At 44.6% G+C, this 14,527-nt stretch overlaps 3 protein-coding genes across 3 annotated transcripts in view; all 3 read right to left on the minus strand.

The window, feature by feature from the left end:
- Positions 1-2,949: 2,949 nt before the first annotated feature.
- On the minus strand, positions 2,950-6,343 carry LOC311319861 (uncharacterized protein). The gene is made up of 3 exons (XM_084451485.1): positions 5,987-6,343; positions 4,333-5,603; positions 2,950-3,730 (listed from the first exon to the last, which is right to left on the minus strand). Exons 1-3 carry the CDS (start codon positions 6,147-6,149, stop codon positions 3,503-3,505), a joined length of 1,662 nt encoding a protein of 553 aa, XP_084307611.1. The 5' UTR covers positions 6,150-6,343; the 3' UTR covers positions 2,950-3,502.
- A 298-nt stretch (positions 6,344-6,641) lies between these two features.
- LOC311319564 (small ribosomal subunit protein uS15) lies at positions 6,642-10,180 on the minus strand. Its single transcript, XM_084451131.1, has 6 exons — positions 10,116-10,180; positions 9,537-9,585; positions 9,350-9,428; positions 7,788-7,957; positions 7,208-7,308; positions 6,642-6,716 (listed from the first exon to the last, which is right to left on the minus strand). The coding sequence occupies exons 1-6, from the start codon at positions 10,136-10,138 to the stop codon at positions 6,683-6,685; spliced, it is 456 nt and encodes a 151-aa protein (XP_084307257.1). The 5' UTR covers positions 10,139-10,180; the 3' UTR covers positions 6,642-6,682.
- Positions 10,181-11,763: 1,583 nt separating this feature from the next.
- Positions 11,764-14,527, minus strand: part of pik3c2a (phosphatidylinositol-4-phosphate 3-kinase, catalytic subunit type 2 alpha) — a 44,970-nt gene continuing 42,206 nt past the window's right edge. The window contains exons 29-33 of the mRNA XM_084450951.1: positions 14,181-14,298; positions 13,991-14,072; positions 13,707-13,816; positions 13,467-13,592; positions 11,764-13,329 (exon numbers count right to left, since the gene is read on the minus strand). Of these exons, the coding sequence (XP_084307077.1) occupies positions 13,147-13,329; positions 13,467-13,592; positions 13,707-13,816; positions 13,991-14,072; positions 14,181-14,298 (619 nt within the window). The 3' untranslated portion in view covers positions 11,764-13,146. The remainder of the gene's footprint in view (positions 13,330-13,466; positions 13,593-13,706; positions 13,817-13,990; positions 14,073-14,180; positions 14,299-14,527) is intronic.

A 14,527-nucleotide genomic window follows, 5' to 3' on the forward strand; every position in this document is an offset into this window, starting at 1 on the left:
CTCTTGAGACAGACATGTCTGGTCTCTTGCCCTTATCCCAGCTTGGATACAAAATCTGATATTTGCTATTTTCCTAAATTTTCAGATTGATATTGAAAGGAAACCGCTCATAATCTAACAACAATTCCACTTCAGAGTGGTAGCAGAACAACTCAGAGTGTCACTCAGAAACTTTCAGGACATTCTCATTTCAAAATAACGCCCTCTGTTGAAGAGAAAATGTCTGCACACTTAGGTCTCATGCAAGTTTCAGTTTGTTTTTGTTTTTTTTAAGACATAACACATACATACATACATACATACATACATACATAATATTAACCACATACAATTACAACATGTATTACAGTCAGATAACATTTTACACGCAACACAAAGACAAGACAAAACAAAACAACCACAACAACAAAGGCAGGATTACGGAGGGGAAAGGGGAGTGTAGCTCAGACATAACAATCAACGTATACAAACAAGCGTACACAACATATAGGGCCCATATACATGTATACATGCAACACATATGCACAGACACATATGTACACATATACATTAATACAAAACGGACATACATACATACAAGCTTCAATCATAAAGGACTTCCTTGGGTAGTGTATTAAGAAACGACCTGACTTTGGACCATATTCCCTGCTCCCCTCTGTCAGCATAAGCAAGTGTTAGGTTTAATACCAAGCTTTCGGTCAGATGACCTTCATCAGGGCAACAGCCATTACAATGAACATATGCCTTGATATAGACAAAGGGCTGTGGCAGTGCAATCAGGTTACACCTGTGAAGTGGCAGAGGCTGAAGGGAAATGTAGTTGAGGCCCAAGCCTACAAAATAGTTAGCCTACAAAGCATATAGCATTCCACATACCAAACAACACAGGATGTAAATAAAGTACAAAAACAATAACAAAAGTAATGAAATACAGTATATACATATTCATATATTTTGTAAGTTTGTTAGGGGGTGTTTTCTAGCACCTTAGCATTTGTTAGTCGTGAGTGCGGTGATTTCTACAAAGAAAATAACGCCCTCTAAAATCTCATATCCGCTTTTTTCCTTAATACCAAGATGTTAAATGCATTGCATTCACTCATGAGTCTGGCAGTTGTGGGAAAACATCTACGATCTCAGGTACCATTTTATTAGCAATAGGCTATAAGGATACAGTTTGCACAATATTTTTTATGATAATTGAAAGTGAACGTTGTGTCTCAACCACTGTTTTAAAACATGACTCCTAACCAGAACCAAACACCACAGCATCCACTGTTCAGTTGCTAGCATTGCAGCCAAGCTCCTCTTCACTGCACTTGTCTCCCATCATCTGTGACTCAGAACCAGACACACAATAGCTGTAGCTGTGTTGCATCATCAGGTTGGAGAGGCAGGGTAATTGTCACCCCAGAGATGCCTCTCTGCCAGGCATGCTACAGCCGAGTCCATGCTGTGTGTGTGTGTGTGTGTGTGTGTGTGTGTGTGTGTGTGTGTGTGTGTGCGTGCGTGCGTGCGTGCGTGTGTGTGTGTGTGTGTGTGTGTGTGTGTGTGCGTGTGTGGTGAAAGACCTGCTGCTGCTGCTGCAATCCCCTGCAATCCTTTCATCGCCCCGGCACTGGCACTGCCTGGTTGCCTAGAGACAGGGTCACCTAGGCCACCGAAGCTAACGATACCCAAGGAGGTGTAGGAGGGGTGGAGAGACTGATATGTCTGGACTGGGAGGGGGGGCGGGGGGGTAAGATGAACAGAGAGATTTTCCCTGTGTGTGAGTGTAAGAGAGAGATTAGAAGAAAAAAGACACTTTATCTCCATCCACCTCATCTCTGAGGGGGACAACACATCCGATTAAAGCATTAGTTGAGTAAGGGGGGGGGGGGTTCAAAGAATCCCTGAGACGTCATGGGAACCCTCTCTAATCAGAACCTGAAGGCTCTCGGCAGATGAACAGCGCCTCGGAACGGCAGGCGTTTAATTAGCCAATGAAAGCCAGCAGCGGCGCCGAGCGCAACACATCAAAACACGCAAGACAGAATGTAACCCCGACGTCTGTCAAGACTCACACCCGCTGGGCGGGGGACGCCACGCCACTGCAAGCCATGTCAGCGATTGCTCACCTTTGCACCATCCTCATGTAGCGTGTGTGTGTGTCTGAGTGCACGCGTGTGTGCATGTGTTAAGGGGACTTATTAATTGATTTCTTCTCCAGGGAAGTAATTTCATCATACTTTTGTTTTTAACCCTCGTCTTACCTAAGCCTTGCATTAGTCTCCTAGGAGATAAGGGTCCTTGAGGAAATCTCCCTGGAAATGAAGTCGTGGCTACTGGCGTGATCGAGTGGGCAGGAGAGGAGAGGGGCTGAAGGTGATGAAGGAAAGTGAAACAGAGTAACTGAGAGGTAGGCTACTGCATGTACTGCAGGAACACAGGTGGCTTGTGGGTAGGTGATGTGGGAAAACAAGTGAAGACTGACTGACTGAAGAGGCTTATATCTTCAATGGTCTAATGTTACATATCCTTCAGACAGAAATGTGTTGTCAGCTGTAGGTCCAATAGCCTACAGCTCTACTGTACTTCTCCATTCCTGTTTTGCCCTGAATCTTTCAATCATTTGAACGCGCCCGGTGACCACACCTACCCAGCCTTGTGAGCACGCAACCATGGTGATAAGGAAAACTCTGCTCATGGAGGCATGTCAAAACACAATACTCAAGTCAAAGTCCACATAGTCCCGTGTGACTGATGTGTCAACTGATTTCTTTGGGAAATCCTGTTAGTGACGAGAAGGGAATAGAGAAGTAATGAGAAATGCAGAATATATATAGAGTTGGGTTTGGTTTCCAGTTGGTGGGTTGAGCCAACCAGTTGGTGACCTTAGTCTGTTTAATTCAAACTCAGAATCTGTAAAAACATCCACCAACTGAGTCGATGATGAAGGTGTGAAAAACAGATTTAATTAAGCACAACATGTAGTAAACACCATCTGCTATTGAACACTCAAAAGCTAAATTCCGCCAAATGATGTTGCCAAACATAGTGGGTTGAGAGTGCTTGTAAGGATTTAGTTAACTTGCCTTTAAAACCACATTATATCACAATATATATTATCTTGAGCTCCCTTCTGTCAGAGGGCAACAACATCATTTAGCAGATTTAACTTTTGAGTTCTATGCACACCACTAATATCAGATTAAGACATTAATTAAAATTGATACAATTCAAACACTAACAAACTGTAAAAAATTGCACATAGGGCATCAATAAATTACATTGCTGGGTCAGTATAAGGCATACAAAAGAACATTCAGGTTGAGGTTCATAAAGTTATAAATTAAGTCAGTGCAACAGTGGTATACAATGGGAGCACATCTTGAGGTACATGTAGCTGAAGTTGACGACAAAAATCTTATCGGCCAAAGACCAAACTTCTAATTGGCCTAAAATAACATCTGTTGCATTGCAACCAATCCAAAGTTCTCAATAGAAAAAAGTGAATGAATATTCAGTTCAGGGTGTTGGAGGATGTTGATGTGCTGTCCAAATAGGCCAGAATCTTCTCTCTGTGTGAATGACTGAAGCAGTAGCCAATGGCGTCCTCCGTTTCCTGGATCCGCCTTCGGAAGCGGTCCCTGTCTCGTGCGAACTCTTCCCAGCATCCTTTGCGGGACGCCTGTCGAGCGAAAGGCCAGGTTCGCATCACATGGACTTGAACAAGAGGTGAGAACCGCACCTGGAATTGACAAATAGGCACACACATTTTAGGAACAGAGCTCATTCAGTCACTAAACAATAATTTATAGATTCTAATGAGATGGGCAGTTGATATTCTCATCTTGCCATGTTGAAAACTGGGGAACTCCCAGATCCTATAAGCTTGGGGAAATATTACATTATAAAACAAAACATGATAAATGCCTGGGACTTTTTGAATTGTTTGGCTGGTTTTAGGCTACCTTTCAGCTCAAACTTGCGATAAACATTGGGAGGGCCTCTGACTGTGTTGATATGGGCATTTAACTGCAGTATTGTGTTGGCAGTTGTACTTTGTATTTCTCACACAACACCGCCCAATTAGTTAGTGTGGAAGGGAACTCTCCCATGACTCTGCTATCACATGACAGGCTTAGTCATGACGACCTCTGTTGTTGCTAATCAACCCCAAACAGCAATAAGCACACAAGCATGTAGTGTAGCTGCCTCAGATGGAGTGTCATGCCTGAATTGCCTCTCACATCATGTCCGCCCATCGGAACCATTTAACCAGGCCTTTAGAAGTGAATCACAGGGAGTGACAACTCGCTAAAACGAGTGATCATATAAACTCTGAATAACCTTTTTCTGTGGTGGGTTGTTCTTGCCCTCCTTTACTCCTCCCGTAGCTGGGGCTGTCGTTCCCGGGCGTCTCCAGGGCACAACCACAGTGGCAGGGTGGCAGTGCTTCTTCACGTGTCTCGTAGGCAGAGTGGGCTTAGTGGATCTGATTATCTGTGGGACTGTGACCACCGTTTCCTTCTCCGCGGCCTGTGTGGCTAGCCTCGGTGCGGGGGTGTCGGGCGGGGTGTCTGGGTCGCCTCCAGGGTAGAACAGGGGCGGGTCTGTGGCGGTAGGCGAACTCTGAAGGCAGGCTCTGAAGTTGAGAGGATGGTAAGGGTCGTCGTTTTGGGAGAGGGACCTCCACAGCTGCTGCTCCTCATCCTCCTCGGTACTACTCTCTCTCTCTTCGGTGGGGTCTTTGTCCGGCCGCGGGGCCGTGGTGAGCGCACAGGCTGTGAAGCACAGGGGGTTGTAAGGGTCCGCCGCCCCGCTGAGGAGATCCCACAGCCTCTCGCTCTCTTCCCGGTCGAGGTCCGCGCACGAGCCGTCCGAACTGCCCCAACTGCTACAACTGTTCTCGCTGTCGGAGTGGCTGGCCCAGAAGCTCAGGCCAAGGCTTCCTTGGAATTCGTCCGTTGCCTTGCTGGACGAGACGCCCTCAGCGTCCCGTTCTTCCTTTTTAGTTTTGCCCATATCGGAAGTGCTTGACACGCAGGCGGAGAAAAAAAAAGGGTTGTAGGGGTCACTGGATCTGGACAGGGATTCCCAAAGGGCTTTACTATCTTCACTATCAAACTCTTCCATGGTCTGATCGGTCCATGCCTCTTCTCCGAAAGTGTCATGTTTGGATTCAAAAACTTTCTCAGTGCTCTTGAAACACGCTTCATCTGTACCAGAGCTGTCAGAGCTCGTCACGAATATGTTCCAGTCGCCAGGGAAGCCCAGTTTCCAACTTGGATGGTGTCCAAGACGGAGTCCGTCGTCGTTATTAGGGAAACAGTCCGTAGCTCGAGAAACAAAGTCATCCACCAGGCCGCAGCACAGCTCCTCAGCGCGTAGAGTAGACAGCAGTGCCCCCGCATGGGGACTCCCGGGAAAGGAGTCGCCGCCGTCGGCGCAGAAATCCGAGAGCGGATTTGATCCCCCGACCATGACGCTATTTTCGCCGTCGAACAACGAGGAGAAGAGGAAGGACTCTGCGGAATTTGTTGTTGAGCTCATGTGCTGGACGTGTTGCCCCGTGTCGTCCGTGATCCGCAGGTGAACTTCGAATCTGAACATCTGAAAAACTGAAATTCCAACGAAAATGTGGAGAAAGGGAGAACAAAATGTTATATATTTTACATGTCTTATTTGGGATAAAACCCTTGAGACGAGCCATCTCGTTTTCGAGGGGTCCGAAAATATACTTCTAGGCTGCAAGTCAATTTCTAGTTCGATTCCCGTTTAACTTTTTATAAGAGTGGAACATTTTTGTTTGTATGCCAATGTCATGAGCCTAACTGCATAGAGTAGGCTAGCCTACAATTTATACATTATAGCGCGAGTTCTATCGTTGTGATAATTCAAGAAAAATAACACTGGATCATTGTCACAAACACTTCGAAGTCGCCTGGCAATAAACACAAAACACAATTCCCCATGTGGGACGTCAACATCGCTATCCATTTACCTGACAAGAAGCTGTAGTAAATAACATGGACCAACAACCGAAGTTGTTCCCACAACACGCAGAGTATCTGCTTGGTCCAGGGCAGGAGCGCCATCCCGCTGTCACCAAACCTCTCCATCGCTGTTCGGTCAAACCCTCGCGTAGGATCAACACTCGATGCCATGTTTTCCGCTATGGCGATGTTTCCCTCGGATTTCTCACGTATTCTGATATTCCTCGTCGAAAACAAAGTGATTAGTCTTCGTTGCCAGTTGTCTGACGTTGTGTAAAGGCTTCATTTTTCAGCTTAAGTGTTTCTTTCGACCTAGTAAGTCACCAAAATGTAGATAATCGTCTCCATGTTCTCAAGATGTGTTGTTGTTGTAGTAGTAGATGAGTGAATGTCAAACGATTGCAACACTACCCTAAAATACACACGCACTTAACCTCACGAGTGCCATGATTGGCCGTTTCCATTCAAGTCCCTCCCCGTCTCGTAACACTTCGCTCAATACGTAAAATGATGACGCATGGAAAGTGCCAGTAACTTCCCAAACTGTACTTCCCAATCTACTAATTTCAATTTCACCTAATAAAACATTCATGTCAACACCATAAATACATATAAAAAATAAGATAATATTCAAGCCATTTGAAGGTAAAACAAGACAAGTGAACTCAATTTAAAATCTTTTATTTATCCAAAAAGTGATGATTTTATGCCACCAGAGCAGAAGCTGTAGAGGACTCGCTGTGAACCAGAAACAAAGGACATGATTAGTTTAGGGAAAACGCACCAAACCGAAACCTCTCTTGGGAAACACAGGACTGTTTTGAATTCATTTCCTAAACAAAAATGTTGCGTCCCCAGCAGTTCGTCAGTCAGGACTTTCAGACTTGTTTTGAGGGCGGAGACAGTTGAAATCCTCTGCTTTGTGAAACACCTGACCTATTGTCCATAGTTAGCTGTGTAGCTGTATATTTAGCTGTGTGAAGGGGACTGGCAGAGTTGGCACAGTGCAGCCACTCTGCTAATTTACCTCCAGCATTTCTCTGGCACAGAAGAAATATCTCAACTCTTACAGGGGGAAGAGCAGGACAATGAATTGTGCAGTAAGAACTACACTCACCTCAATATAAAGTGTGTACAAATAAGCTTCTCTATTAATCGAGACCAGAAAAAAATCAAAGTAATTATCAAACATGGTGTTTTGCACTAAATTGGGTTAAATGGATACATACTACTTCCAGTTGGGAGCCAGTACTCTCTTGGTCTTGTAGTAACGGGCCAACCTGTGGATCCTGCTTTCGATGAGAATCAGGCGGAACTTGGCGTCCTTGTCCTGTGAATGTCAAATGACAAAGGATATCATGTGAGAAATAACATGTGAATCTAACTGGTCAGCTGTCATGTGAATCGAACTGGTCAGCCGTAATAACAGGTTTCTTGACTGCCTATAGTCAAGCTGTTCCCTGCATGAGCATCCCTCTGTAGTCTGCAGGGTGAAGTCAAGTGCACTCATGATTCTGCTCTCCATACACCACCCAGATACACTGGGACAGATGGGAGATCTCAAGTTCCTTCTTGGCAAGCCGTGGGGAATAGATTGGCCTTGTATAGACACTGTAGAGCGGCGCTCACTGTGCTGGATTCAACTCATGCCTTTCACACAGGGGGACTCATCCATTCATACTGGGGTTCCCATCCAGAGGCCATCTGGGTTCATGGCCTTCACCATTACCACTGATGAAAAACTGAATATCCAGCTGTACGTCCCAACCCCCTACATGGAGGTAGCTGAGCACGGTGGGCGTTCCTCACCTTCCTGTTCCTCTCCAGATGCTTCCTGACAGCCACGGCCTTCTTGATGAGGTGGTACAGGTCCTCGGGCAGGTCGGGGGCCAGGCCCTTGGACTTGAGGATCCTCAGGATCTTGTTGCCGGTGACGAAGCGCACCTGGGCCACACCGTGGGAGTCCCTCAGAATGACACCTGGACAGGGGAAGGAGGGACACATTAGAAATGGTACAAAATCCATCTCTTCAAGAGGTACTACAACGATCCACCCTCAAACACCTATAGGCTGTGCACCAGCTCCACTACTTCCTGAAAGTCACTTGGCATGCACACCTGATTAATCACTTAATCCAATCATATAGGACAGGAAATAAAGATGCCAAGTGACTTTCAGGAAGTAGTGGAGCTGGTGCACAGAGCCTATTGTATTTTAGATTGCTATTCTTGCACTTTGCCTTCAGCACTAGTTTATGCTCTTAATTACTTGTTTTAGAAAGGAGATGCACTTGAGTTCTGGCAAGTAGTAGTACATTGACTTTTCCTACGTTAAATACAATTATTGTTAGGTGCTTTGGATAAAAGCGTCTGCCAAATAACTAATGTAAATGTAATATATGTCAAGTGCTTCCCCTACCATTGTGAGAGAGATACAGTTGAAATCCTCTGCTTTGTGATACACCTGACCTATTATCCATAGTTAGATTTAGCTGTGTGAAGGGGACTGGCAGAGTTGGCACAGTGCAGCCACTCTGCTAATTTACCTCCAGCATTTCTCTGGCACAGAAGAAATATCTCAACTCTTACAGGGGGAAGAGCAGGACAATGAATTGTGCAGTAAGAACTACACTCAACCTCAATATATAGTGTGTACAAATAAGCTTCTCTATTAATTGAGACCAGAAAAAAATCTAAATGCTTCCCCTACCATTTGGAAATTTTCAGAAAATAGCTTTATCACAGAAAAATGTCAGTTCAGTGCAGGCCTGGCGCTAGCTGTGCTTTAAAAATCCTTGGGGGTACACTGCATATAATGGTATGAAGAGGCCATGAGAACATCTAGCTAGCTTCCAAATCTCCACCGCCCCCCCGGGGGATTATTCAAGTTTATATTATTTATTTGTTTATTAACACATGGTGTTTGAACCTTCTGCCTTAACCAAACAACTGCACAAGTCCAGGAACGCTGGAACCCAAGCAACTGGACTAATGTCCTACAGCATGCAAACCCACACAGACAATTGTCACACTGACACAGTTGGTTAAATGAACCCGTTTTCAGTGGCCTAATCCCTCGCAATCCATGGTCAGAGCTTAAGTACAAAAGCACGCTAAATCAAGGAATGAGTCTGAACCTTGACAAAATTGGCTGACTAAAACTGATGGTGTCCTCCTGTCTGACTAGATGGACTCAATCCAGATGTAATGCTCATAATCAAGATGTAATGCAATGCTGTTCATATATAACAACACCCTTAACTGATGTCAGACAACTTTATATATAAAAAAAACAAACATACACAGCAACTTGATGTATGACATCAGCTGATATTTGCTGCAGAGACAAGCAGTGTGATAAGAAACGCTTACCAATCTGAGAGGGGGTCAGACCCTTCTTGGCCAGCTTGAAGATCTGCTCTTTGACGTCATCAGATGTCAGTTTCAGCCACTGCACAGCAAAACATGGAACAGTAAGTGATATATCAATGCAGTAGCTAACCTTAGACACACAACACTTACAAAGCTAGCTAGCTAACGAATAGGTTGTCATACTTACTGTAGGAACACTGCGCCTGTAAGGCAGGGCCGACTGGGACAGGCCCTTTCTGGAAGGAAAAATACAAACATCAGACAATTTGCTATCAAGTGACGCTTAGTAAAATCCTCAGGAAGGCTGGGTAGACGACCCACGCACGTGGAAATACACACTACAGTGAATCAGCCCTGACTAGGGGCTAGTTAGCTAACACTACCCAACCTACCTAATGTTAGCTAGCTAGTAGCTAGCAGCATTGCGAATAACTGTGAGGTTCTATGTTGCGTAAATGATAACAGAGCCCACTTATATAACAGATTAGATGTTTCAAAATGAATTGATTTGAACTGATTTAATAGTGAAGTCCATCGAAAGCTGGCATATCCAGCTAGCTAGTAGTTAGCTAGTATAGCCAACTCGACGGTGTCGGTGAGGGTGGAACTGGGAGCATTTTCAGGGTCTGAATTCTTCTCGGAAGACCGCTGCAGAGGTTCAAATGAAGATGCCGGGGTTACATAATGGGCCCCTACACCTAAATAAATGTGTGAAACCGAGTTTCTGTGTTGAAAAAGCCTTTTGTCCGGTGAAGATAGCGCTTACCCGGGAGCGTGCATGCGACCCATGATGGCGGTAGAGGAAGAGAGGCCGCACACGCGACCGGAAAGCCTACTCTGGGCCTGCGTCGGAAATGACGCAGTTACTAGGTGTATATGCACCGATCTAGGGTCAGATGTACAGTCATATTTATAGGATGAGAAATATCTGACCCTGCATCTGTGATCGACTCAATAACAATACGAATACTAATCTCAATAATATTTGACAGAACAACCTTTTAATTGCATTGCATCTGTAGGTAGGCAGGCAGGCAGAGGCAACTTTTGTTGATCCCCGGGGGGCCTGTTACAACAGCAGTAACTAAAAGATAACAAGTGCACAGTAAAAATGTTGTCCCCCACCCATGATGCATATTCCTTTGTGGTAATGATGGAGTGGAAAGAGAATTTCTTTTTGAATTAATATGATACACTACCAATCTGAGACCCCTAACATGTAAAACAATGAGTAAACAAGGCAGGGATCTTTTCTTTCATCTAAACCCTTGATTTGAAAAGTAGAAGTGTCCCTCAATAGAATACTTTTACTGAAATATATAGCATACTAGTTTCAATCTTCAAATGTCATATCACATACCACTCTAATACACTAATCCACTATCAGATACCACACGTACCACACATAGTATGAGAAACATCCCCATATCATGATGCTTGCGCCACCATGCTTCACTGTCTTTACAGTGTACTATGGCTTGAATTCAGTGTTCTTCTGACAAACTGCAGACTCCCTAGACCCAAAAAGAACAATCTTGCCTTCATCAGTCCACAAAATGTTGCGCCATTTCTCTTTAGGCCAGTCAATGTGATCTTTGGCAAATTGTAACGTCTTCAGCACATGCCATTTTTTCAACAATGGAACTTTGCGGGGGCTTCTTGCCGATCGCTTGGCTTCACATAGGCCTCTTCTAATTGTTACAGTTCCCTGGAGCTGATCATTGGCGGAGTCTTTGCCATTTTGGCTATTCTTCGATCCATTCGAATGGTAGTTTTCCTTTTACTTCCACGTCTTTCTGGTTTTAGTTGCCATTTTAAAGCACTTGAGATCATTTTAGCTGAGCAGCCTGTCATGTTCTGCACTTCTTTATATGTTTTCCCCTCTCCAATCAACTTTTTAATCAAAGCACGCTGTTCTTCTGAACAATGTCTGGAACGACCCATTTTACTCCGATTTTCTGAGAGAAATGCATTATAACCAGCATGAACAACATTTGCTGCCCTCGTCCTTAAATAAGGGACACCTGTTTGACACCTGTTTTTTCACAGAATGAATGAGCTCACTAATTGAACTCCACACTGCTATCAACACGCCCTCTTTCAATTAATGATTCAATTACACAGAATCAGCAGTATGCATGTCATGACTGTTGGGTCTGTTGGTTTTCTATTACTCTACACCACATACTAGTAAATTATTTGCCATGTAGAAACATAATTTCTACCAAAAACAGTGATTGATCTGGTTAGTGATGTTGGATTGCTATTATTTTGAACACAACTGTATTCCATGTGTTTCTATGCAGCAATACAATAAACAAGCACAGTGACACAACAGCTTTGTTCAAAAAAACAACATTTAATTCACTTTAGGAAAGAAGGATTACAGTACACACCGATCCATTCAGGTTAAGATCACCAATTAAGAATAAATAACTGGCCATGTTAATATAAACTCAGCTTGTTTGTCTTTTTACAGTCACTAAAAGAGTGGATCAAGTCACTGTTCATAATATGTGAGTGATGCCTATAACTGTCTGTCTTGATATTCTCTTTAAATCCCCGCCTAGACAAATTCATAATTTCTTTATTAAACATCTTTAGATTTGTAGTTAGAGAAGCAGCAGTGTAATCTCTTTCTCTGGAGGTCATTCCCTTTTTTGTGTAAAGACAGTTTTAGATCAAAGTTGCACTTCAAATACAGATCTGGGATCAGCTTGCCTTTCATCCCGGGCACAAAGACAAGCTGACCTGAGACCAGTGTTAAAAGGCAACTTTGTCCACTGGCAACAGAGTGTCCACAAATCTCTAAAAGTGTGCTGTGAGAAGACTCAAGTAATACCATTAAAAACCTGGTAGCGTGCACTAACTGAAGTCCACTTTCCGATGCTAGGCCAGTATCTGACAGACACTCAAGGAACATAGCTTTACAGAATATAGATTTTCTTTTTAATCAGGATATCACAATTTCAATAAACTATCTTGAAATAAGGCTGAGTGGAGTGAAGAAGGAGCGCTTGTGAAAACAAACATGGCGCCCTGTTCAGCTCCCCTGCTGAGAGTGGTTCGCTGTCGTTCTCAGTTCTTTTGGCACATCGTTAGGAAACACAAGGTCACTCATCTTTCATCGTCCGTTTTTTGGACCTTGCCCTGTTACCCAGACATTTCAGCTTAGCAGGAAACGTAGACGCTTCCTATTTGTATAAAGTAGAAAAAGTAAAATGTAAAAATTAGCCCCTTTTTAAAAAATAAATGTGTCAATCTATATATACTCTTCTGAAAGTAAGCCATTTTGGTCCTCTAATGTCAAAATGTACAAAACATTACAGCTCTCTGTTATAGTTTAGGAACAGACAAAATAAGTGGAGATTGTTTGTCACAGAAACAACCTTGATTAGTCAAAGATACAGAGAGAGAGAAAGAGGGGGTAAGGAGAGCAGGTGAGGGTAAGACCCTCAGCGTTTAGCCCGCAAAATATTAAATAAACAAACAACCGACTTGGAGAGTTTACGGTTTTACTGACTGCTGCTGCGTGTTACAGAAGGCTACCGACTGACTTGCATAGCGATCTGCATACTGTCCACTAGATGGCGCATGGTCAATGATGACACAGTTGCTGTCACTGCTATGCTGTGGCCTTGTACATTTCAGTGAGGAGTGAGGAGAGCTTGAGGAAAGCAGGAGGCAGAGTTTCCCAGGCTCCTCTCTGGGTATGTGGCCGTCAGGCCAGTTCTGTTGCCCATATATGGACGTGCTGAGAGTTTTCAGAATGGCGAGAGTTGCTCCCGGGTGGGATCTTAGAAGTAGGGCACGGCGGTCAGCTTGTACCACTTGACCGTCTCCTTGCTGAGGTCAAAGTCTTTGAGTGTGAGCGTGACGCCGCCCAGATAGCAGTTCTCTCGCAGTGACTCGGCACTGAGCACGCTCAGTTGCAGCTCGCGCAGACCCAGGGTCTCCTTGCTGTAGCCGCTGTACACCAGCTGTGGATGATAAAGTTAGCTTTGCGTCAGAGAACAACCAGACATGGAAACAGTCAGCAGGCGTCATTACTAACAGCAACAAAAGCTGTCAGAGGCATGGAGTCCTAAATGCACGAACAGAAGCATTTCTAACTCACCATCTCATTGAAGGTGGGGTTCCTGGTCTTCCTGGAGATCTTCGTCTTGCGTTTGGAAGTCTTGTGTGGGTCTGGAAGCAGGTAGGTTTTCACGTAGGGGTTGGGGTCCGTTCCGTCTTCAGATACCTGGGAGTTGATGAGACGCAGACAGAGGAATGAACAGAGGTAGTAAACGGGCTGAGGTTATTAATCACGGCCGGGGAGCGCGCAGCTGGGGACGTCGGGTGCTCCTCTTCTTACCAGGTCTCTGATGTGCATGACCATGATGAAGAGGGTGCTGTTTCTGTAGGACACACACAGCTTCACCTCCCCCTCCACTCTCCCCGAGGTGGGACTCAGGGGCGGGGGCTCTGGAACAACAAAACAACAACAACACAAACGCGTGAGATGACAACAACCCTACTGGAGATGATGGATGGATAGTTTGGGGATTCCAATGGGGGACGCCTCCATAGATGTTTGCTGGGGATTCAATCGTATGACCGTAGATTCGTTCGCTGAGGATTCAGACGGAATCGACTCACCTGGCGCTTTGGGCGTCGCCTCCAGCCCTTCCGTCTTGTCGTCTCTCGCGATCGGATGGAAGAATGTGTAGATGAGGTCGCACTGGAAGCAAGAGAGAGAAGGTGGGATATTCAGAGTAATGCCGTCAGTATTGAGATGCGTACAAGGTGCGCTTGGTACAGTACTTGTGAGCATGTGTGCCTCGGTCACCTGGGTGACCTCCGTGGAGCTCCTCATCAGGTTGTGAACGTAGCTGTTGAGCTCCACCTTCCTCTTGGCCGCCACCTCTTTGATGTGAGTGCGACCCAGAACCATCTTATTGGGGAACCTGGAGAGGAGAGGGGGCATAAGGGTCTGTTCATTTTGTGAATAAAACGTGTCAAGTTTAAAAAACCTTGACAGTTTTTTTTATTTTTTAAATGCACTTTACCTCTGTAATTCTTTTTAAAAATGTGTCTAATAAAATCAATCAATCAATCAATCAATCAATCAACCAATCAATCAATCAATGCAATGAACACAAAAATACAGGGTTTCAAGAGCTCTCAAACATATAC

This window comes from Borostomias antarcticus, assembly GCF_949987555.1.
Source record: "Borostomias antarcticus genome assembly, chromosome: 16".
NCBI classification, from domain to species: Eukaryota; Metazoa; Chordata; class Actinopteri; order Stomiiformes; family Stomiidae; genus Borostomias; species Borostomias antarcticus.

What these genes read in the sequence shown, in the direction of transcription:
- LOC311319861 (XM_084451485.1), bottom strand. Translation starts at nt 6,149, where the DNA reads ATGGCATCGAGTGTTGATCCTACGCGAGGGTTTGACCGAACAGCGATG. An exon ending in TTACTACAGCTTCTTGTCAG is followed by an intron (nt 5,604 to 5,986) that starts GTAAATGGATAG and finishes TTGGAATTTCAG; the next exon opens with TTTTTCAGATGTTCAGATTC. An exon ending in ACAACCCACCACAGAAAAAG is followed by an intron (nt 3,731 to 4,332) that starts GTTATTCAGAGT and finishes TGTCAATTCCAG; the next exon opens with GTGCGGTTCTCACCTCTTGT.
- LOC311319564 (XM_084451131.1), bottom strand. Translation starts at nt 10,138, where the DNA reads ATGGGTCGCATGCACGCTCCCGG. An exon ending in GGTCGCATGCACGCTCCCGG is followed by an intron (nt 9,586 to 10,115) that starts GTAAGCGCTATC and finishes TTTTCCTTCCAG; the next exon opens with AAAGGGCCTGTCCCAGTCGG. An exon ending in ATCTGGAGAGGAACAGGAAG is followed by an intron (nt 7,309 to 7,787) that starts GTGAGGAACGCC and finishes TGACATTCACAG; the next exon opens with GACAAGGACGCCAAGTTCCG.